This window comes from Melanotaenia boesemani, chromosome 17 (assembly GCF_017639745.1).
Source record: "Melanotaenia boesemani isolate fMelBoe1 chromosome 17, fMelBoe1.pri, whole genome shotgun sequence".
Lineage (NCBI taxonomy): Eukaryota > Metazoa > Chordata > Actinopteri > Atheriniformes > Melanotaeniidae > Melanotaenia > Melanotaenia boesemani.
In genome coordinates, this window is record NC_055698.1 from 20,062,594 (window position 1) to 20,085,274 (window position 22,681).

Here is a 22,681-nt window from a genome sequence, read left to right on the forward strand (position 1 = left end):
TGAGAAATCCACCATGTAAGTGGCCATTACGAGATAAAAGATAAGCAGCCTATTGATTTGTTACGTTTATTTTAATGTAGTATGAAGTGGAATGGCAAGTGGTGCAATAGCAGCAAGAGAAGAGAAACGCAGTGATTCTCAAACTGGTGGATTGGCCTCATCCGAGGGAATACCGCAAATACTAGAGGGTTATAGATGAGAAAGATCAGAAACATGGAGTAAAACAAAATCAAGTATGATAGATAAAAAAAAAAACCTGTAGGGATTTGATTTGTTTGCCAAGTTTTCACTTCAGCAGTTTTGAAGAATAATTTGTGCCTCTTAAGACTTTTTGTCCTTTCTTTTCTAGGTTTAATGTAGCTGAAACCTACCTCATGTTCCAAACTCACCTCTTGAACTTTGCATTTTCTTTCACATCCAACCCCTTCTGTACTGGACAGTTGATCAATGAGCTATAGTGCAGTCCCCTCCATCAGTCTTTACATCTGAATCATCAGCTGCTACACTGTTCAGCATCGTGTTTCATAAAGCTTTATTTAACTAACTCAAAGCCCAAATATTGATATTTGCTTTTCTCGCCATTCAGACTGCAATATATATTTATATCCTTCAAAAGAAAGAAGAGATTCTACCAAAATAGCCTCGCAGTTTATGCTGCTGTTAAAGACTTTGATCAATAAAACAAAGAAGCATTCAACAGTCTCAGTTATAAATACCTCTTCGAGTTCCACATAGCATCAGCAGGAAGTCATAGATACAACTTGATGCTAACAATTTAAGTAAATAATTTTTTCTTTCCTTTTCATACTTAGATGAAAATCCAAAGAAGGAAAATGAAGGGAAAAATGTTCCATTATCCATTCATTAATCCAATAAAAGAGATAAAATAATAGCTCATTGATCACACATTAGACCAGGGATCCGCATTTCCTGGCCCCCGAGGGCTGGATTGAGGATCGCTGCATTAGACATTATGCTCTGGTCATACAGAAAATGCAAAACAGACCAGAGACTGACACTGAATTTGCTATTTATCATACTTGTGAGAACTGACTACTTTGCAAGTGGAAAATGTGCGAAAATCACAACATACCATAATAACCTAATTTAATGCATTGACATTAGCTTTTACAATTAATATATAATAAATGCAATATAAAAAAATCCATAAGTTCTGCATTTGTATGATCATACGACAGCAGTTGGGCTGATAGGTAATATGTTGCTATGGAGACTGAGTCGGATGCCAGGCAGCAACATAAATCCCATTTTATATTTAATATTTTGTAAAATATGGTGACTTCAGTATTTCATTTACTTTTTATTCTATATCCCTGGATGTATGTGTATCTCATAATCAGGATGGGGAACGTGCGTGCACCAGGATCCTAGAATTCAAGCCCTCCACCTAAACGGAAAATAAACACATGCCTTAAAAAAGAAAACGTAGGCTCAGTTTGCAGCACTCAGTAACTTCCTGGACGTGTGCACTGCGAAAGGAATAAACAACAGATCTAAACTTGCCTGAAAATCAGAAGATTTAAAGACTACTTCAGTATCATAGAAAGTTTTTTTTAGATATAAAATGCACAGTAGAATATTACTCTGTACATCAAAAACAGCAAACTTGACTTTCCAAAATATAAACATGTCAAATGGGTCTAATGTTGCTGCCCACGCTCAAACCATGTATCCATGGCAACGTTATTCTTGATGTTTCTTGCAAACGTATAAACCTGTTAACCAAAATGAAGAGTGCAAATGCAATCAAGCTCTGGGTTCAGTTCACTGCTGACCTGTACTGCACATTATTTGACTTTTTTTCCCCCCAAATTGTCTCAGTCTCCCTCGCTTCTTTAAAATTAAGGTGTAAAATGCAATGCCTTGACGTTGGTAGTTAAGCTTGTATTTATAGCTGGGTATAAATACAAGTACCACCAGTGCCTCAACATTACTAGCTGCAAGTTTATCATTTGCAAAACAAATATCCCAATCATGTAAATCAGGCAGATAAAACATCAAAACCAAATTTAGCCCCGTTTACACTTCCTTTTTTTTGCTTTAGCATAAAATCCAAAGTGCAAGAAACATCATCTCATCACATCTAAAAATAAATCAAACAGCTGTTTAAGATTCCTGAATGGAAGATGAAAGGTACCAAATTAAAACAAACAGGCCATGAGAATTTTTTCCTTATTAAATGAAAAAAAAAAGGAAAAAAAAAAAAAATCAAGACTTTGTAAACTTAAAGACATCTTAAATTTAAATCTTGTGAAAACTGTTTCCTAAACAACGGTCAAAGAAAATACTAGAATGAATACTATTCAAGTATAACACAGTTTATAGTCAGCATTCAATATATTTACAGAAAATTTAGAAATTTATACTGAAGCTTTTTTTCCCCCTTTTATTGGCAGTGCTGTTTGTCATCCCCAGAAAAATATTTAGGTTTCACAAATAGAGAGTGGGGTTTTATCTATTACACGACACACCTTTGTATTGATTTCTGGTTAAATTGGGTCATTAGTGCAGTTTAGTTCTGAGGGCATGTTCACACTCAACCAGTTCACTTTGATGGAAACGTTTTATCTGACTGGACCATTTTGAAGAAGCTTGAATGGCATCATCCGAATCTTGGTGTGCAGCAGACAAGTGGACCAAGGCTACTTGAAAAAGTGGGTCTCACTGTGGTCTGGCTGACGTCAACGCAGCAAAGACCTGAGACATAAAATACACAGTATTTGATTTTTTTTTCTTGATATTGAAAAGAAATGACGATATTTCAGCTACATAATTAAACCCTGAGTTTTTTTTGGCTGAGCTGTAAACAGATACACTAACTGCTCATCATTTCTAATCAAGTAGCTCATTACAAACTGTGCCTGCTGTTACCATGGCACCCACGAGGGTCTTCAAAATCAACGGGGACTGAATTTTTTGAGGGTTACAACTTTAAAAGAAAGAAAATAACAAACAACTCTGGTTGTGTGTGATGTGATGAGTTTTGACAGCTTCTCGCTGCTTTTTGAACACCACTCTTTAACCCCACCAGCGCTGCTTTGGGGGAGGTGCAGTCGTGGGCGGCGCCACATCAAAAACAGAATCCTGTCCCTCAGATGAGCACACGAAATAGAGATTGGCGCCCAGCATGACCAGTATGGGGAAGAAGGAGAAGGCGAAGCCGAAGCCCCTGATGGTACTGCCAAAAGAGAGGCAGAGCCAGTAGATCAGCCTGCAGCACAAAGATATCATGTTAGAGACCAACAAGAGGCTGATGAGACTCCTTTCTATTCTCTGCACATTAACAGTCAACTGGATTTAGATAAAGTAGCTCTAATCACTATTCACATCAGCCTTTTCAGCAGCTTCTTCACACTTTTCATCAGTTTTTCTGAATGAAACACTTGATGATTCAGAGCTGGATTATTAACTTAATGAATCATCCTTATTTTCTCGCATTATATATTTGTTTCTGCCCGAGAGTCTTTTCAGAGCCCACAATGACAACAAAAAACTTGATGCAGACATTCAAAAGTCTGTTTTTGTACATCTCAGTATCACAGATAAATAGTAGATAGATTACACAAAATGTTACTGGCTTTGATAAAGCAAGTCCTATCGATTATGATTATTTTTAAAGTATAACCCTGTGAAAATGTTCAACTGTCAAAGATCAGAAATCAACAGGTGCATTAGTCATGAGGAGGCAGATGACAGGCTTGAATGACTGTTTTACTGTCTGACAACAAGCAATGAGCAAAGTTACAAGACTTATCACATAAGTTAAACATTTACAGACGCCTTCATTCTTGCCCGCTGTAAGTAGTTTAGATAATGTGCTTTAACTGGAGACTTGTTCTCATCCTTCCTGGATCATTAGTGATTTTTCAGTGCAGGGTCATGTTTGCATATCTCAGGCTCTCTTCATTAAAGACAGAGTGTTAGCAACAGTAATTACTTATCAAGCTGAAATGATCAAATTTAGATACAAGACTTTTTTTTTTATACGCTAACAGTTTGAAAAGAAAGTGTGTACATTGTGTAAGCCATAACTCATTTATCTGAGGACAAATAGATGCCTATGAGATATCTGCTAAAAATGAAAGCCGTAACCTTAACTTAAGTTGATTTATTTGTCTTAGAGATACTTATATATTCTGGAAATATAAAGTCTAGTTTTAACAAGTCATTTTCTGGTGTTGCCTTAGTGGCTACTAGTTTAAATATGCTCATTTTGGGATTTTGGGAAATGTCAAAGTTCAGCTTTACAGCTGCAGGCATAGTTGTGGACATAAAACTTAATCACATTTAGCTTTTTAAGAATCAAACAAAAGCTAATTCATAAAAGATTAAGACATTCAAATCAAATATGCAACCAAAAATGTGACAGCTGAAGTGACCTCATGCATTGACCCCGTTAGACCAGCTGGACCGTTCTGCATGGAAGTTATTGTTTGCAACACATTACTTTTTTTTCTGAAGAAATATGCATGGGCTTAAAGGCAAAGGTAATAATAATAATAATAATCCACCCTCCCTATGATCCCACTTTTAAGCAGGTCAACACAGGAAAATTTGTGTTGCAAACGAAAACCTTAAATAGAAATCTGAGTCTCAATCAGAATAATTCCAACCAACCAGACGCCTCTTTCTTTCCTTAATATCCTGAACACTGTCAACACGGTGCTGATAGAAGGAGACATACCTGCCAAAAACAAATATGATGGTGAGCAGTGGCACCAGTTTAACCAGGTCCTGGCTGACGTATGTTGCCATGACAGCCAGCTGCAGGAAGTAGAAGAGGAAGAGAGCCAGGGATTCGTTGACGTAGTGCCAATGTATGATCACTTCCTTGTTAACTAATTTACTCTGATAGAGGGGGTTCAGGGAACTGTGACGCAGCCGTGCCATGCCCTGGACCACCACACCTGCAGACAGGTGCAGGTTATTGCCTTTTTGGTCATACATCAAGCACAGCTTTCAATGCACACTTAAAAAAAAAAAAACAAAAAAAAAAACATGGAGGTCTCACCGAGCAGGATGGGGATGATGGCGAAGAACGAGCAGCGCAGAGTGTACAGCACCCTGAGGGGGGCGCTCTCCAGCAGGGGCGAATCAAAAGGAAGCCAAGCGTAACCTCCCCAAACCAGGAGAGGAAAGAAAAGCCCTCCAGCCGCCACCGCTAAAACCAGCCTCAGTTTCTCACTGCAAAAATGCTCACACACATCTGAGGAAAAGAATAAAAGTTTATGTTTATTCATTTCTTTATTTCCCTTAAGTAGTGTAAAAATATAACAAACTGTTTAACTTAACAGAAAGATGGCAGCAGAAAAATATGACAAAAGCATCATTTCTCACAAGACAAAATTAATGAACAATGAAAAAAAAGAGCCTTATATTGTCCTGTTCAATCATAAGTACAATTAATTTAAACTGGCTTACATGTGTAATATGTGTGTTATTGTGGATAAAAGTTGCATATTAACAGGAATCAAAGTTTGAGGATTTTTAATTAAAAAAAAAAAATAACAATGATGTTTTTTCTGAAATCACTATCTTTATGTCCACATGCAAATAAGGCTTATAAAAGAGAAAACATGACAGATAAGACACAGCTGCTGGTCACATGATGAGGCAACAGCAATCTGTTCATTATTTATGGGCTCAAAGTTTTACTAAAGTGGATTGTCAGTGGATTACAAGCAGACCTTTCATATGGGTTGTTTCTACTCTGTATTGCAAGAGTTTTTGCATCAATCAAATCACAAGAATCTCAGCTTTTTTTGATGACTTTTTGCATGCGTACCTACTGGCTGGCCATCAGCAGAGGAAGTGGACCGTTCTGTGTCAGCCAACAGAACAGAAAAACTTCTTAATATCATTATATAGCATTATAGGGGTCAGGAGAATATTGCTCCTTACAAATTACACCTTATTGTAAAGGTGACTAATCAGGGTTTCCAATTATGTAACATACAACACCAACTGACATAACAAATGGGAAAAAAATAATCAACTAAAAACAAATGTCCTTACTTTTTGTGCTTAGTTTATATTTGTAGTTTAAATAATCAAATTTATGACTGAAAACAATAATGATTGAAAAAGAGTTGGTGCAAAGTTGTTGCTCATTATTTCTATTAACTCCAAATACAGATACTTTTTAGGTTTTGTTTTCATCTTCTTTTACTTATTTATCCAAATATCCATAAATATGTTCCTACTTATATTATTTCTTTATCTTGTAAATTGTTAGTGGTTATAAATAAACTTTCATATGAATATAACAAGCACTTTTTTCCCCAAAATTTGTTTTAAATAAAATGCAGACATAAAAAAAGACAATAGCTATGAATCCAGCTGTTCATAATTTTGGATCCACATTCTGTGTGATACTCACAGTACTTGTCATCCTGCTCCTCCCAGTCTGGGTAAAACTGTGCAGCCGAGTCAGGCTCCATCTTCGGCTCGTTCTCCATCTTTTTGTCTGTAAAGTACGTTCTCTCTTCAGGTGCATCTTTACCAGATGGATTCACAATCATGACATGTGGGGTGAAACCCAAAGCAGGCTTCTCTGAGATCCACTCCTCATCCTCTTCTTCCTCTCCCTCCTTCTCATCATCTGCGAGTGAGCCGTCGCCTTTACTGCCCTGCTGCACCTCAATTTCATCCTCCGTCCACCTCTCACCCTCAGGCATGCTCTCTCTCCATTTGGCTTTGCTCCTCATGTCACTCTCTGCTTGGCTCTGCTTCTCCGACAGGTCTTGGCTGCCTTTGCTGATCCCTGCGTCCTTGATCTCCAGCCCTGAAACGCCATCACCCTGGTCCAACAGGAGCTTCTTGCCTTGGTCTCCTGGCCATGGTAAAGTGCTTGGCTCCAGATGAGCAGAACTTGTCACTTCCTCCTCCTCCTCCTCTTCCCCTTCATCTGTTATCTCCTTCACCTCTTCACTACTAGGGCTGTGTTTTGGCTTTTTACTTCCTTCTATTTGTGGGTCTGCAGTTGGACCAGAAGGTAAAATTGCAACCTCCTCATTTAAATCAATGACTACAGCACCTTGCCCAGACATTATCGGTTCTGGGAATTATATTTTCTCTCTTTTCTGTCTATATCTGCATAACAAAGGTTTACTGTTAACAAATGGAAGCCATTTTGAAAAGGTGATTTTCCTGTTAGGAAGAGGGGAAAAAAATTTTCAAAACAATATTGTGCACCACATTCAGCTTCACAAAAACATCAAAGTTCAGTGTTTATCATGGGTGTGTTATCTTATATGGCGTGTCTTTCCCCCGTCACAGTCCAACATAGTTCATACAGTATGTTTGACTTTCTGAAGCTCTGATTTGTCTGACAGGAAAAAAAAAACATTTAAAACCTCTTTTAAAGATTCCAATAAAGTACAACGTTTGCTTGATTAAACTGTTAAGTAAAGAAGAAGAAAATGTACTTGTAAATAAATAATAATAAAAAAAAACAATAGATAGTGGACTGAAAACCTGGAAATATGTCATATTTCTGCGATTTTCTCGTGTAAAAACAAAGAAAAACATCCTTTGCTAAAAATCTTTAGCAAGGGCTCCAATGTTTATGAAATGACTTGCTTTGCGTGATCAAGGTTCAAACCCACACGTTAACAATAAGATAATTCCTGAATTTAAATACCCTGCTTTAAAAACGATGAAAGTTTGTGAAGCAGATGATTCTCCAAACTTTCTGTTTTAGTCTAATATTGTCCAAAAATATGAATTTCTCCGACATCACAAACTGTTCTCACACTGCGTCTTATGACTTTAATGAAGGCCTGCGGAGCCGCGAGGAATGTGGTCTCAGGGTGAAGCTAAAACGTGTTCAACTCTCTTCTTACCACAGAGTCACTGTCAATAAATATTATTAAACGTTAATAATTCTGACGTACCTGGTTTTCCTTTGGTCGCATCACCGAAACATCTCAGCTTTGTGTTCAAGCGGTTAGCTAGTTGTTTCTCACTGGTAAAGTTAGTTACCTGGCAGGTGGAAAGGCTGTCACTAAATCAACTCGTTAACCAGAGCAGAGCAACAGCGAGGAGGTATCACTCTGATGTTTTTTTCAGTACACTAAAAACGTCAACGCTAACGTAACCCATGCTCAAAGTTGACGTCATTGTAGTCGTTTCCTCTGGTCGAAAAACGACTAGGAGCTAACTCGGCATATAAAATTTTTAAGATACAATAAACAAACAAATAAATAAAATGATACTTTATGCAGTTTGAAAACCAGAAATAATTTAATAAAACTTTCTCTTTACCTTACCAAGCTCACTATACCCCCCCCCCCCCCCCCAAAAAAAAAATTTAAGTTACGTTTATAACACATATTAAACTACCCCATACTATATTAATCAGGTATACACTTTTGCTTTTAATGCTTAAAAAACAAAACAAGACAAAAAACTAAATTCCCAAAAAACAATGCAATTATGAACTTCTATGAAAAAAAAACATACAAATATATCTATAAAAAAAGACTAAAACCTTACCCTTCAAAATGTGAGAGGGGTCATTTAATCATTTAATATTTAGGTGCAATTTATAAGGAACACTAATGTAAAACTAACACAGGAATCCTGCAATTTCATGAAGTTTCTAATGCTGAATTTGTGATTATAACTTAAAGAACCGTGTTTTCATTTTGGCTCCAGTTTGTGCTGCTGTTTTTGCTGACTTTGCAACCAAAGCTTTGACTTTAATATCAGATGATTCAAATTTAGTTGGTGAAATAATCAAAGCCAAAATCAGACTATAGCAAATTATAAAAACGATAAAAAACCATGCAGAAATGATGATGGAAATATGACATCTCAGCTGTTTTTAAAGAGGTGAGGGAAATTATCAGATCATATTATTTAGGTCTGCTTATTCTATGTAATATCTGTTAATGGTTTAATAAGATCAGAGTGATATTTATATTTTATTTCTTCACCAGTGATTCTTCTATTGCTACTCAGTTTCTGATCCCAGCTCAAATGTATTTGTATGGCATTTTAAATCACATGAATCACAGAAATGAGTATGGAAATAAATTCAAATTTAAGATTAAAGGGGTTTAAAAGTACAGATATGACATCATGTCAACATAATAATCATAAAAAAATCATACAAGCTGTTGCTGAGTTTACATGACTCAAGTTATTCATTTAAAAAAATCTGTTACAATTTATTTAGACAAAAAAATAAATATATAAAAATAAAAATGCACTGATCTGGTTCGTCCTAAACAGAATGAATATTCCCTAAGGCTACAACAGATGGTGTAAAACTTGTAAAAAATCATTTAGTTGGTCAAACACAATCGTAAACACAGTCTGATTGCATCTCTTGTCAAAAACAGAAAAATTAAAAAGTGTCACACACTCAAGTTTATGTATCTTCTTCTAATATTAATAAATATGTCAGACTTCTTAAAACTAAGTGCTACATGACAGTTGTGCTATGCTCTCCCTTTTTATTAATTATAGCAACCATGTGGCGGCATTATTCGATGGCTGCCTCCTCTGGGATTCAAATATTTACTAGAAAACAATCATCCAGAAATGTAGCCATTTAAATTTTATTACAAGCCTTGAGCCCCCTAACTCCTGTGTTGTGGGTGATGAAGGCAGTATTTTGTTCATGCTATAAAGTCTACTCGAAGGCAAGTTCTGTCCTAGAGAGTCACAGTCCTATAGTTTTTAGATGTTTCTAACACAGCTGATTTCAAATTAAATGGACCCAACAGCTGATCAAGTTCTGCTCAGTGACTCATTAATTTGAATCAAGTGTGTTGAAACAGGGAAACGTCAAAAGAATTTGCAGGACTCCGGCCATCAAAGACCAAACTTGCCCAACCCTGACTTAAACTTACCTGTTAATATCTATATATAAAAAATGATCCTTATCTTCTCCAAATGCAGTCATTTTATTCTTCACTTCAATTAAAATAGCAGTTTTAAACACACAGCTACCCAGGAAAATGTCCCATCATTATTGAAACTCCATCATTAATAATTTTAAGAGTTGTGGGTCAAACATCTCTTTCAATATTTCAGAATAAGAGTTTTGGAGTAAAGGAAAGATTTGTAACGTTTATTATTTCAGAGCTGAAAGTTCTTAAAATTTCATCCAGTGAATTGTGACTCGGTTTGGTTTTCTAGTTTGAAGTGAGTCATCTTTTCAAATACACAAGCTTTTCCCCAGCAGTGACTCAGGTGCATAGTCCACCAGTGAAGTCACAAACAAGACTGGTGAGGGTGGAGCTTTTAACTTAGTCTTAAACAGCCAATCACTGTTTATGTGTTACTCTACATCACCAGTTATATAAGCTGTCTGGAGGCAAACAATGACACAAAACACAAATAAAAAAAATACACACCGGGAAATAAAACAGCTAGATGAACATTTTTATTTAAATTCAATTGTAATCTCACAAATTAGCTTCTTTAAAACACAAAAATCCAAATGTCCACTTTAAATACTTTGATCTCACAAAGCCAGGTCAAATTTCACGTTTTTTTTTTTTTTTTTTAAACTGTCCTCTTTCTCTGACTTACAAAGCTGTTCATATCAGTAAAAATGATAAACAAGTCACACTATACAATGTAGTCAAAGCAAAGAAAGGAAAGTTTGGGAAATAAATCTAATTAGATTTTATGACATTCCCAAAACATAAAAAGAGAAAAGGCCTTACAGCTACATTTAGAGAAAAACAGTAAAAATGGCTCCAACATGTTAAAAGTTGAAACTAAATAATTAAGGAGAAAATGTTCCTGTGAGCAACAAGAAAGTGATCCAGAGCGTTTAGTCCTCTTGAGGAATGCATGTAATGAACTTGAGTGGTACATTCAAAGCTTTGGCAATAAGGCAAAACAAATATGTATTCATGATCAATTGTGAAATGGCATTGACAGAAAATCACAACAATAAGACATCGCTTCACAGATAAGAAATCAGAAAGAAACAAGGATCTGTTTTAGGAAGAATCTTGGCCCGGACACGTGATACAAAAACAATTAATCTCAACATTTTTATAGTTATATAAAATTTAAATAAAACAAAGTCATGATAATCATAAAAACACTGGGAATAAAGTTTAACTAAGTATTATTTTAGAGCCAGCATCTTTGAATGTTTTGTGTTGTTCAAAGTTTTAATTTTAAACTTCTTAAAGTTGATATTTTGGCCGTCTAAGGGCAAAAAACACAAGATGTGAGCACGATACTCACACTACTCAAACGACATAGTAACTTACACTTATTATATAAAAACATAAATATGTTTTTTTTTTCAATGCAGTTAAATCAAACGTTTCCCATTTTTAAGGCTTCGGAGACAAGCCTGCAATCATCATGAGGATGGCGTTACACCGTTCGGTCCAGGCTGCGGTAGACATCAGTTTCTGACAACGAGCACCTTCTGAGATAATTATTTTTGACAGGACCACAGAGGTCAGCCCGGGGAGTAATTTAACGCTGGACTGAACGCCAAATTAAAGCTTTTCCATGGCGATCAAAAGCCATATGTTAGAGGGTGTTGTGATGAGGACTTTAATATAGACTTTGGCCGTCAAAACTTCAAAATCTCCATTCATTGACCTCTCAAGCCCTGGTGATGAGAACATTGTTAAGCCTGGAGAAGACACTCCCATCATGATGAACATAATCACTCAGAACAACTATGTCCTGGTTTCATCTGACCCTTCTCTCTTATGCATAACAGACCCAACACACACCCAGGGTTGAGCTTTTCCCTTACTTGACCACCTATCTGAATCATCACATTTGAACCTGATGGTGAAACAGTGACAGAAAAACATTATTTGGCATCATCTTTCTGATGATTTAATGTCAAATACAGATTAAATTGAAATCATGTGTCATATCTGGCAAACAGCTTCTACGATATGCCAAATATAGATTTTTAAAAATATTATTTTCAGTATCTTGCTATTAAAATCCCTTTCATCTCTCCTCCTGTGCAATATTACCACATTTTGATAACACAAAGGTGTATACATAAACCTAAACTCAACAGAGTTTGAGGGGGAACAAACTACATTTTCTTATAAAATCACCCATTACAAAAAACAAATAAAAAAAAAACCTCAAGAAACTTTTTTTCCTCAGATGAAGCCATAAGTCATAAAGAGAAAAGCTAAAAAAATACTGCACTTAGCTACAGAAACCTGTTAGAGTTTCACTTGCTTTCTTTCATTTTTACCAACATTAGGATTTTTTCCCCACCCTCCAAGTCATTTCCCATCCACTGGATTACTATGACTAGATTCACAACACTACATCTGAAGGCTGGATGAAAACTGGAACAATGACTCTCAAAAAAACATAAAAAAAAACAAAAAAAAACAAGTCTAATTAATTACAGGCTTTGTAATTAGTTAACCGCATAACAATATTTGCCCCAAAAAGCCCTTTTTCATTAAAATGTATTTTTGTGGACATTAATATTTTAACCCTAAGCTCTAGTAATGTCTGGAAAAAAATCAAAACAGTAGAAAAAGGAAAAAAAAATATCCCTGCCCAAAATAAACAGGCTGTGAATGTTGGAGGGAGGAACGGATGTGTGGTGCACGCAGTGGCGTGTGGGAAGAGAGAAAGAGGAAAAAAAACAGTGAAAACTGTTAGCAGCGTGAGTTGTGGCAGAGACAGCTCTGTTGTCTTCTAATAAATACCTGAGTTAGGTTGTCTCTGTAAGTCATCCCTGTGGCAGCAGGCCATTATACTGCTTAAGATAGCAGCTTCAGCTCTACTTTAATTTAGGGTCTACAACATGTTACAATACTTTTATCTTTTAAAATGTTTTCATGCATACTCTTTATTAATATCTGAAGGTAAGCCAGGGTGGGATCAGCTGGTGTCAGCTTCATGCGTTTCATTTTCACTCCGGTCATGGAGCAGAGGTGAACTTCTGCTCTAAAGGCAGCTGTGAGCATAAATGGACAGGGGAGGGGCAAAAGCGCTGCTCATTGAGAAGAGTAAACATACTTTCACATCACTTTCCAAAACGCTCCAATAACACCAGAAAGAATTGCTAGATTTGTCACTTGTCGCTTCTTTGAAAAAGAGTCACTAGATGGAGCCGAAAACTCACTAAATATACCACCAAAGTAGTTCAAATGGCAGCACTGATATAGTTGAGTGTGACATATGTTTCAATTTAATTTAATCTGTGTACCGGAAGTGGTGCACAGACAACTGTTCCGCGTTGTTTGGAAAGTGCGATTAAATGCGTTAATTTTTTAGATTAATTTTTTTATATTCATCTTTATCTTCATCTTTAGTGTTGGACAAATGCAGCTAATGAGAATATTTACCATGCAGAGATCTGGCTGTAAAGTGCTGCATCCAGTTATAGTTACAGTTCTGGATTTGAGGTGATATCCTACAAGAAAACATAACGTGTGTTAGTCTTTCCTTATTTAACAATTGCAGTAGCTTCCCAACTGGTGCGACTGGAGTAGCACAGATTCACAAACCTCTAGGAAATCAACCAATCCGAAGGCAAATCCTCTTTTTTTCCTACAGAAAGTCTTTTTTTATACTGAAATAATTACAAACTGTTTGGAGTTATAATGGGTGCAACATTAATTTAAAAGTACTCAAGATTAAGAATTTAATAACTGGAATTAATCATGCCAAGTGTACTTTAAACACATTAAAATAATCTGTTTTAGTGGTTGTTTCCTCTTCCTTGGGATACCTTGACGATTTCCACTTCTATTACAAATATATTTTTTATGCAGATATGGAGTCCCCAGAACGTTTAAGCTCCTCATCCAGTCCAGTGAAGTCCACAACCCCATCACCCAACTCAAAAACACACAACACACCTAGATCTAGAAGTCCTGGTTACACACAGACCAGGAAACCTGCTGGAGGATCATCTCGTCCACTTCCTTCACCGGGTAAGTGCAGTAACTGTCTTGGTTATTTTTTAAGTTATTTTTTATGTCTGTGTATAAACAATTTTACTGTATTTTAAGTGTTAGTCCAGATCTTCATATTCTTTTATTTGATTAACACTTTTTTTTTTAATGCTATCAGGATCTGCTCCTTACAAATCCCATCACATCCTGACGCTGAGAGACCTTGAGGACACCCGTCGGCCTCGCAGGCTCTCATCAAGAAGTCGCTGCAGTTCCTCACCAACTGAAAGCGACCCATCTGTACCAATAACCCTCCGCTCTGGTGGACCCGTCCACTCCAGATCTGCCCTGTTCAGCTCCCCTCCAAGACCATCAAACTTCGGATCAGCTTCTCCTCCTTTATCACTACAAAACTCAACATCCCCAGTATGGAACTCTCCTCCTAGATCCAGCTCTAGCATCTCTGCAGAGCATTCGCCTCAACAGCAAGCAATTACTCACTCCCCCAGGGGGCGGCAGAACTTCAGAATCACAACTCCAGTGTCTGCAGAGGTTCCTCAAGATTTCTTGGCGTCATCTGAGGCAGAAGATGCAGCTGTGGCCACAACGAATGGGATCTCACTTGCTCCTGATAACCTGGAGGAGGAAGTATCCCACCTAATGTCTCAGGAGCTGCCGTACACTGTGTTTGACACTGATACAGAAGTAGCTGTGGCCTCCATGCTGAACGCCAAGCTAGAGTTTGATGAAGCTCTGCTCTCTGAGAATGTTGCACTTCACTGTGGATCACAAGGAGGTCGAGGGGAAGTGGAGAACGTGGTGCAGGATGTACAGATCCGGGAAGACAATCAAGAGGATGGCTTTGAAGATGAAGGCTCCAGCCATTACTTAAAATTTTCACGTACAGTGGTGTGTGATACAGCAGGTGGCTCAGACACCTCCAGCCAGCTCCCTTCAGCACAATCAATCTCTCAGTTGGATGGGGCAGACGGAGGGTCAGAGAGTGATGAAAGTGAGGATGTTGATGAAGAAACTAAACTTCACACATATAATACACCTACAAAACAGTTAACAGTCGCTTTAAAGAGACTGGAGTCAATCTACACTGAGTCAAAGTCCAGCACTGAGGAACAAACAACTGAACCAGAGTTTCAGGAAATTTTCCCACCTCCTGATATTATGGATTCAGGTTACATCAACAATGAGCTGTCGTTACAGGAGGAGGAGGTGGTGGTGACATCACCCGTGCAAACATCTCAAAATGAAGTATTTTTGGACACAGTTACGGGTCAGTTTGTTTCTGCTGAAGATGGCTCTGTTGTACACTCGAACCAGACTGAGGTTGATGACAACGATGACAGTAGCTCATCAGCTGACTCAGTCGAAGAATTTCAGGACGATTTAAATGATCCTGATTATGATCCTAATCACTCTCCAGAGTCCAAAACCAAAAAATCTACCATATCACAAATTAAAACTGTAATAGTGAAGTCAAAACAAACTACATCAAACCCCAGGCAGCTGTTTCCAAAACCTCAGTACCAGCCAAAAATCAATGTGCCCTTGCCTCTACGACCCAGTCTGCTTGTAGATAACATTTCTGTTTCCGCTGCTCCTGCAACTATCTGTACAGTCCCACGCCCAGTCACCTCCCCTATAATAATCAATGGCCTAAACGCTTTACCCATTCAGCCAGGGGCTACACGAGGCAGAGCTATTGCAATCCGCTTAGACAGCTCCAAGCCAGAGGGTCAGCAGCAGCAGAAAGTGGTGATTCAGAGTCCGGCTGAGGCAGCAAGCTCACCCACACCACAGACTCCTGCCCGTCAGGTCTTGCTCGTCAACCGACAGGGGCAGATTCTCATCAAAGACCCCAGAACAAATACTTTTCAGACACTAGCTTCAAACTCACCTGCATATAATAAAATTAGCCAGGTTGCTAAGATTCTCCACAGTGGCTCCACTTTGCATCACTCTGTTCCGACACCTCGTGTCATAATAAAACCTCAGGCCAGTCCTCCGGTCCAAAACGTCGCTTCTGCCAGTAACCACACAACCTCACAAAGAAAATTCATTTTCAGAGTGATACCTCTGAAAAACAACGCTAATCCAGCTGCTTCAGTTCCTATCAGCATACAGACTGCTCCGCCAGCTAATTTTCCGAACATTGAAGAAAACACTGCCCAGGCTATCATTGACAGAGCGATGGCTACTCACCGGGACGCACTGAGGCCAAAACCCATCATTCTCACCAACACTCGGGTGCCAAAAGCCGCGCATCCAAATCCTTCCAAGGTTCCAGATGCAGAAGACTCGGATCGATCATCATGCAGTCGGTCAGACTCCCCCAGTGTGTTTCCTAAAGAGCAAACATCAGTTTTATCACGTAATCAAGTGAGAGTCAAAAGAGTGTCCTCGGTGTCTGAAAGGCCCTCCAGGAAGAAGTCTAAGATAGACTTCTTGAAGGATCCATCAACTGAGCTGGAGGATGTTCAGGAAGCAAGGTATTAAAATGATAATGTCTTTATTACCCCACTACACATCCAGACTATATTTTCAAATATCAATATTTTCAAATGCGATTCCTCTTTCATTCTGTGTTGCAGAATAACAACCTTTCAGAAAAAATAACCTACAGTACTTTATTTCCGATTGAGTTGACTAAGTTGTCTCTCATAATAATCATTGCATTAATCCAACCACTTTCAGCACCTCAGATAGCTGAAAAAGATAAAATCATTTCAAGTGGAGCATCTTTGTTTTTTGTTTGTTTGTGTGTGTGTTTACCCACAGGATGAGTGGTGTTAGAATGAAGGCTCCAACAACAAAAGATGTTCTCGATCTGGACCGGGAGAGCAAGACTAAGGTGGAACCGTTGAAAATCATTGCTCCACCACTTCCTACACCTTGCAGGTTTGTTTGTTTTTAAGATCATTACAGTCACTTGTCATCCTGCAGAAATAAGCAATAAAACACACAGATCCATTTTGTATACAGTCAAAACTACTGAAATTCACTTATATATCTTACCAGACAGCAATCATGTATATAAAAAAAACATGCTCTTTAGAGGCAATGATCATTAATGATTTTTGGTAATTTTGTATTAATTTTTTTTTCATTACCCAATTGACACGAGGAGAAGTCTATGTACTGTTTATATGTACATATAATACATACATGTATAAATGTTACTTTTAAGTTTTACAAAGGGGTGGGAGCCAACAAGCCATGCTTCTTCTCACTTCTTTTAGAATATGTTAACCATTTTCTTTTTTTTTTATTTTACTTCCATAAATTCATTCTATATTATCTTGTGCAAAGAACTTCTTCAATAGTAATAGGGAAGTACTAGTACTATGCACATAGAACATGAGCATGATCTCAGATCGGACCCCAAACAGCCTGAGTCTGCCTAAGAAATGTGGCCTTCAAACCAGTCTGCAGCACAGATAAGAACATGGGCTTTCCAGCACAGGGTATGGTAGCATTTTCACTTTGTCAATGACAACATGGGAAACTTTACTTTTGGGTAAGCATTACATGTGTGAGGACCATATTGTGGTCACATGGAGTATCACTATTACCATCTTTTTTTTATATATATATATATATTGCTGTACCATAACCACAGACCTGGCTCTGCCAAAGCACAGGTCAGTGGTTAAAATAACAATCTTTAAAATAATCTCTTTCACGAAAAGTGTGTAAATTTTGCTTTTAAACAATTTAGAATTAAATGCTTTTAATATAGAAATAGTTGTAGATTCAACAGGAAGTGTAATATGATTGATAATATTGATAATATTGTGCTGAAATTTACGATCAATTATAGCAGTGTCAATGAGGAACACCTTAAAAATTTTCAAGCCCAAGACTTTTATTTATTTATTTTTTTGCTATCACCTGTGGGTGGGATTAATTGCACCTACATTTGCTACTAAAAGTGAGCATGCTAGGTAATTACTTATAGTTTTTTTTTATTTGTTTGTTTTTTGGGGGGTTTTTTCTTCAAAGACATACTATCCAATTTTATACTCTGCTCACTTAATTTTCTTTTCCCTGCTCAGGCGTCCTCAGGCTGAGAGTCCATCTACTTTCCCACAAACCAACAGTTGGCCTGAAGGTAAAACGCATACGTGGGTCAGTGCTCGCCACGGAGACCTCTCTGAATGGGGCCCGTATACAGGTTTGAGGCTGAACATCTCATGTTTGTGTTTGGGTCTCATATTGTTGCTTTTTTTTTATGCATTCATTATCCAGTGTCCTTTTCAAAAAAGGTGAAATTTGAATTTATTATGACTTTTATTTCTGCAGGTTTTAGCTCAGAAGAAGATGCGCCTGCACTTAGACACAGGAAGAAGACGTACATGAATCAGCCCCACCTGCGCTTTGAAATCACCAGTGATGACGGCTTCAGTGTTAAAGCGAACAGCATAGAAGGTAAGAGCTGTTTTGTTTCTTTGATTCATTTGTCAGAAATAAACCAGTGTATTTATATACTGCTATGCACCTGAATGCATTTTAAGAAAAAACAAAAAAGTCTTCCTCTGGCTTGTTCTCTGAACACATGAAAGGAAAACAGCCTGCGTTGCGTGTGAATCCTTTACTTCTGTCCTCATTCAGTTGCCTGGCGTGCTGTGATTGACGGCGTCCTTGAAGCTCGAGCAGGCTTTCACCTGAAGCAGCTTCCTCTGGGTGTGATGAGCGGCCCGCGGGTGCTTGGCGTTGTCCATGACGCTGTCATCTTCCTGCTGGAGCAGCTGCAGGGCGCCGCCAACTGCAAACGCCACCGCTTCCGTTTCCACTGCTGTGATGACATTGAGGAAGAGCTTCCCCTCAATCCAAGTGGCTGCGCACGAGCTGAAGTCTACACACGGTGCAGTTACTCTACATCACAATTTTTATTTTTTTTTTTATTTTGAGAACTTGTATGTGTCAGTAAAGGGTGCTTTCATTAATCTTTTCTGTATTTTCTATTAAAGTGCACAGCAAATTTATTATTTTTTTTCTTTTTCCTTCCTGTTTCTGTAACTAGGAAGGCAACATTTGACATGTTCAACTTCCTGGCATCACAGCACAGAGCACTCCCTGACCTTGCAGGCCCGTTTGATGAAGATGAGGATGAATTCCCACTGAAAGCCTCTAGGTTAGTCCGTTAAATCAGTGCCACTATTGTTGACTGAGTGTGAGAATTTTCTCAAGGGAAGTTAAGAGGCACAGACGTTCACGCTAACATTTCTTGGTCTGTGTTTCATTCATCAGGAGAGCCACGAACAGTGAGCTTCCCATGGCAATGAGGTTCAGACACCTGGAAAAAACCTCTAAAGAAGCAGTAGGAGTTTACAGGTAACAACAACAAAAACCCTGAGAATCTCATTTTATTCATGCTCATGATAACTCATAAGTTTCTCAACTTTTCTTTTGAAGGTCTTTAATTCACGGTCGTGGGCTTTTCTGCAAGCGGAACATTGAGGCTGGAGAGATGGTGATCGAGTATGCTGGCACGGTCATTCGCTCTGTCCTGACTGATAAGCGGGAGAAATATTATGACGGCAAGGTTAGTAAGAAATTTCATGATAATTTTTGGGTAAGTGGGACACAATAAAACACAAAACAACATAGGACACATAAATACAAATAAAACGAAGCAAAAGCAAGTTGAAAAGCTACTTCTTAGCTGCTTTAAAAAGAGAAAGAGAGAGAAAGGGAGTTTCAGAGGGAGGAAGCCATTGCTGCAAAGGCTCTGTCACCTTTGATTTTCAGCCATGTTTGCTTCACAGCCAGCGGTCCCTGATCATGTGATCTCAGGGACCAGCTGGGAATGTCAGGCTGCAAAAGGTCACTGATATAAACTGGTGTTTGATCATTTAAAGCTATATATGCTAAAACCTGGATTTTAAAACACACTGTAATGAATAGGGTGCCAGTGCAGCTTTTTCCAAAGTCAAATGATGATCCACCCCTGAGTAGACCTGCTGCAGCTGTTCTCTAGCTCCAAAAAGAATAGTCTGCATATTTAAAGTAGAAAAATTTAATGCCAGTTCTTGTAGCAACCTTAAACTTTTGACTACAGGTACAAACACTTTAACTTTGCATTTGGGTATTGTCCTGTATTGTTGCACCACTGCAAGTTACTTGGCATTTTCTCTTTATATGAACCTTATCTACCTATTAATGTTTCATACCATACACACCCATACACAGGAGAAAATCAGGTTAAAATTGTAAAAAAATCATGCAGCTTTACTTTAATGTGAAGCAGAAGGAAGCAGGAGGGGGTTTGACATGTAAAGAAAACTGACATTTTGTCCATTGAGTAAAAGTACTTTCTATGTAGACGTGTCCTTCTACACTGAGCCATGCGGAGATAACAGCATGTAAACTTGACAAACTGAGTTGCATCTTAAATATGTTTCCTTACATGCTGTGATGCAAATAGAAAGAGGTAATGGACACTCGGCTCCCTGAGGAATGCAGAGTGAAGGCCGCTAATCTACTCCTGCACCAGAGGCTAATACAACCTTCTATTACACAATCTGTGAGTGACAGATCAATCAGCAGGCTGAGAGGAATGATACTACATAAGACAGCAGGATTGCTACTGAGCTGTAATCAAGATGCACTTTTTTTTTTCTTCTGCTAGGTTTATTTTTAATGTTTGGTGATCAAATGCATTCACATGCTAGTTAGCAGGTAAAACATGAGTGTGTGGGGTTGTTCTCTGTAAGTAAGCTGAACTGATGTGAAAGTAGAAGGAGCAAATACATAATACAGCTATTGCTTAAAGAGATGCCTACCTTTAATGGATATTAAAGGTTAACTGATGAAAAATTCTTGGAGGAAATGTTACATTTTTATGCTACTGAATGCATCAGACATCTGTAAATAATGACTGTTTTGTCGTTTTACATCAGGGCATCGGCTGCTACATGTTCCGCATTGATGACTTTGACGTGGTGGATGCGACGATGCAAGGCAACGCAGCCCGTTTCATCAACCACTCCTGCGAGCCGAACTGCTACTCTCGCGTCATCAATGTGGACGGCCGCAAGCACATAGTCATCTTTGCCCTGAGGAAGATATACCGTGGAGAAGAGCTCACCTACGACTACAAGTTTCCCATTGAGGACGACAACAAGCTGCACTGCAACTGCGGAGCGAGACGATGCCGTCGCTTCTTAAATTAAAACATAACGCAAACAAGTATTCCATAACAAAAAAAGCCATCTTATTTATTGAAATTCTGACAGTAGCTGTGGTGGCAAAGCCGTAAGGTGGAGGTCATTTGATCCACAAAACCTTCATTTGACAAGCACGTTTGTCCATGTCTGTCCTCGGAGCGGCTCTTAGCAGTCATACGAATGAAATCGGAGCCATATGTCAAAGCTTGTTGTTTTTTTTTTTTGTTTGTTTTTTTTTGGAGTCGTCTACTGTCTAGCCATCACAGATTTAATTTTCTATAATCTGTCATCAGTGGCTTTGCTGGAACTGGGTCTTGCAGTGATTACCACTTACAAGCGGCGCACACAAGTATAACCTGAATGCAGTACTGCGTAAAGAGGGATCCACTCCTGTGCTGGTGACAGTGTCTCTGTAAATACATGATCAAAGAGGAGGATGAGGAGAATTTATTCAGCACCTTACTTTGATGCAACCTTCAGGCAGGCAGGCAGGCAGGGCATGTTTTTATTTCCACAGTAAACACATAAGACTCAAAGCACCTTGTGTACATTGTAGAGCAGCTACGTTTTATCTCCACTCTGGTGTGCAGGGACTTCAGTATATTCGGTGCTGGTGACATTTATCCAAAAAGGTAGTTTTAATAGTCACCCAAACTGTTTTCCTTCTTCAGTCAGTTGATACTTTCTCTTTTTATTTGTAATAGCAGAAATGCTGTGATCTGAATGCTTTACCCCACTATTAGTCTGTTCTTTATCTGCTTATTTGTGTATTTCAAGGCTCATGAGGGAATGTTTTCACCGCAGGGTTCAACACAAATATGGTGATCTTACTCTGCACAATCCCTTCTATTTTGTATATTTGAACAATAAATGGATATTCAACAAACTGATTTGATATAGATGTGTTTTAGCTTTTAAACTTATCTGTAAATGAAGGCTGACTTACAGGAATGAAGTTTCTGCTGAGTAAAGATTTTTTTTTTTTTTTTACTTTCCTGTTCATGACTGTGAAGGTGTACTACCTCAAAGGTGTTAAGCAAGAGTTTAGTTACACATTTAAGTAAAACTGTTTTCTTTTTTTGACCTTTTAAATCATTACATTTTGATAGTATAACAAGGATTGTCAGTACTATTAATCACTGATTGTCATGAACAGAAGTCAACCATACCTTGTGCTGTTGCTTTGACTAGGCAGCCACATTAAGCTACTGATTGTATATAGTTTTTTTTTCCTTTTAGAAATATTGTCACAAATCCTTCCTACTATACTGGCTCAGAATGGATCCTTATCTGTAAATAGTTGTATAAAAAATTCTAAACCTGTTAAATATTTTTTTACCTTCACTTTTTTTTTTTGAATTTGTTAAATATTAATTTGTTCAGTTTGCTTCCTCTTGTTAATGTTTTTACCATTCAGAATTTATCAAATAAAATTAAAAGTGAACTTCTGATTAAATGTGCCCACATCATTGATAATGTGTGTGAGAAGCACCTTTTCTTCGAAAGGGTCTAAACAATCCTGCAATTATCTAACATAATGTAATTTATCAATCATTTATCATGATTGAATAAATAAAATAAGAAAATTTAAAAAGCAACGTA

At 37.9% G+C, this 22,681-nt stretch overlaps 2 protein-coding genes across 2 annotated transcripts; one reads left to right on the forward strand and one right to left on the reverse strand.

Annotated features, from left to right (window-relative positions):
- Window positions 1-512: 512 nt before the first annotated feature.
- On the reverse strand, window positions 513-8,054 carry LOC121656914. The gene is made up of 5 exons (XM_042012146.1): window positions 7,917-8,054; window positions 6,401-7,170; window positions 5,033-5,227; window positions 4,706-4,928; window positions 513-3,232 (listed from the first exon to the last, which is right to left on the reverse strand). The coding sequence occupies exons 2-5, from the start codon at window positions 7,068-7,070 to the stop codon at window positions 3,040-3,042; spliced, it is 1,281 nt and encodes a 426-aa protein (XP_041868080.1). The 5' UTR covers window positions 7,071-7,170; window positions 7,917-8,054; the 3' UTR covers window positions 513-3,039.
- Window positions 8,055-13,774: 5,720 nt separating this feature from the next.
- On the forward strand, window positions 13,775-21,965 carry LOC121656549 (histone-lysine N-methyltransferase 2B-like). Its single transcript, XM_042011590.1, has 10 exons — window positions 13,775-13,934; window positions 14,074-16,399; window positions 16,689-16,808; window positions 17,966-18,084; window positions 18,213-18,338; window positions 18,522-18,774; window positions 18,934-19,044; window positions 19,161-19,244; window positions 19,326-19,455; window positions 20,813-21,965. Exons 1-10 carry the CDS (start codon window positions 13,775-13,777, stop codon window positions 21,083-21,085), a joined length of 3,702 nt encoding a protein of 1,233 aa, XP_041867524.1. The 3' UTR covers window positions 21,086-21,965.
- Window positions 21,966-22,681: the final 716 nt, after the last annotated feature.

Bases quoted from the DNA above. Each gene is read 5' to 3' on its own strand.
- LOC121656914 (XM_042012146.1), bottom strand. From the start codon at position 7,070: ATGTCTGGGCAAGGTGCTGTAGTCATTGATTTAAATGAGGAGGTTGCA. The intron at 4,929-5,032 runs GTGAGACCTCCA...ACCTGTCTGCAG, and splicing joins CATCATCCCCATCCTGCTCG to GTGTGGTGGTCCAGGGCATG. The intron at 3,233-4,705 runs GTATGTCTCCTT...TTTGTGCTGCAG, and splicing joins ATCATATTTGTTTTTGGCAG to GCTGATCTACTGGCTCTGCC.
- LOC121656549 (XM_042011590.1), top strand. From the start codon at position 13,775: ATGGAGTCCCCAGAACGTTTAAGCTCCTCATCCAGTCCAGTGAAGTCC. The intron at 16,400-16,688 runs GTATTAAAATGA...GTTTACCCACAG, and splicing joins GAGGATGTTCAGGAAGCAAG to GATGAGTGGTGTTAGAATGA. The intron at 18,085-18,212 runs GTTTGAGGCTGA...TTATTTCTGCAG, and splicing joins TGAATGGGGCCCGTATACAG to GTTTTAGCTCAGAAGAAGAT.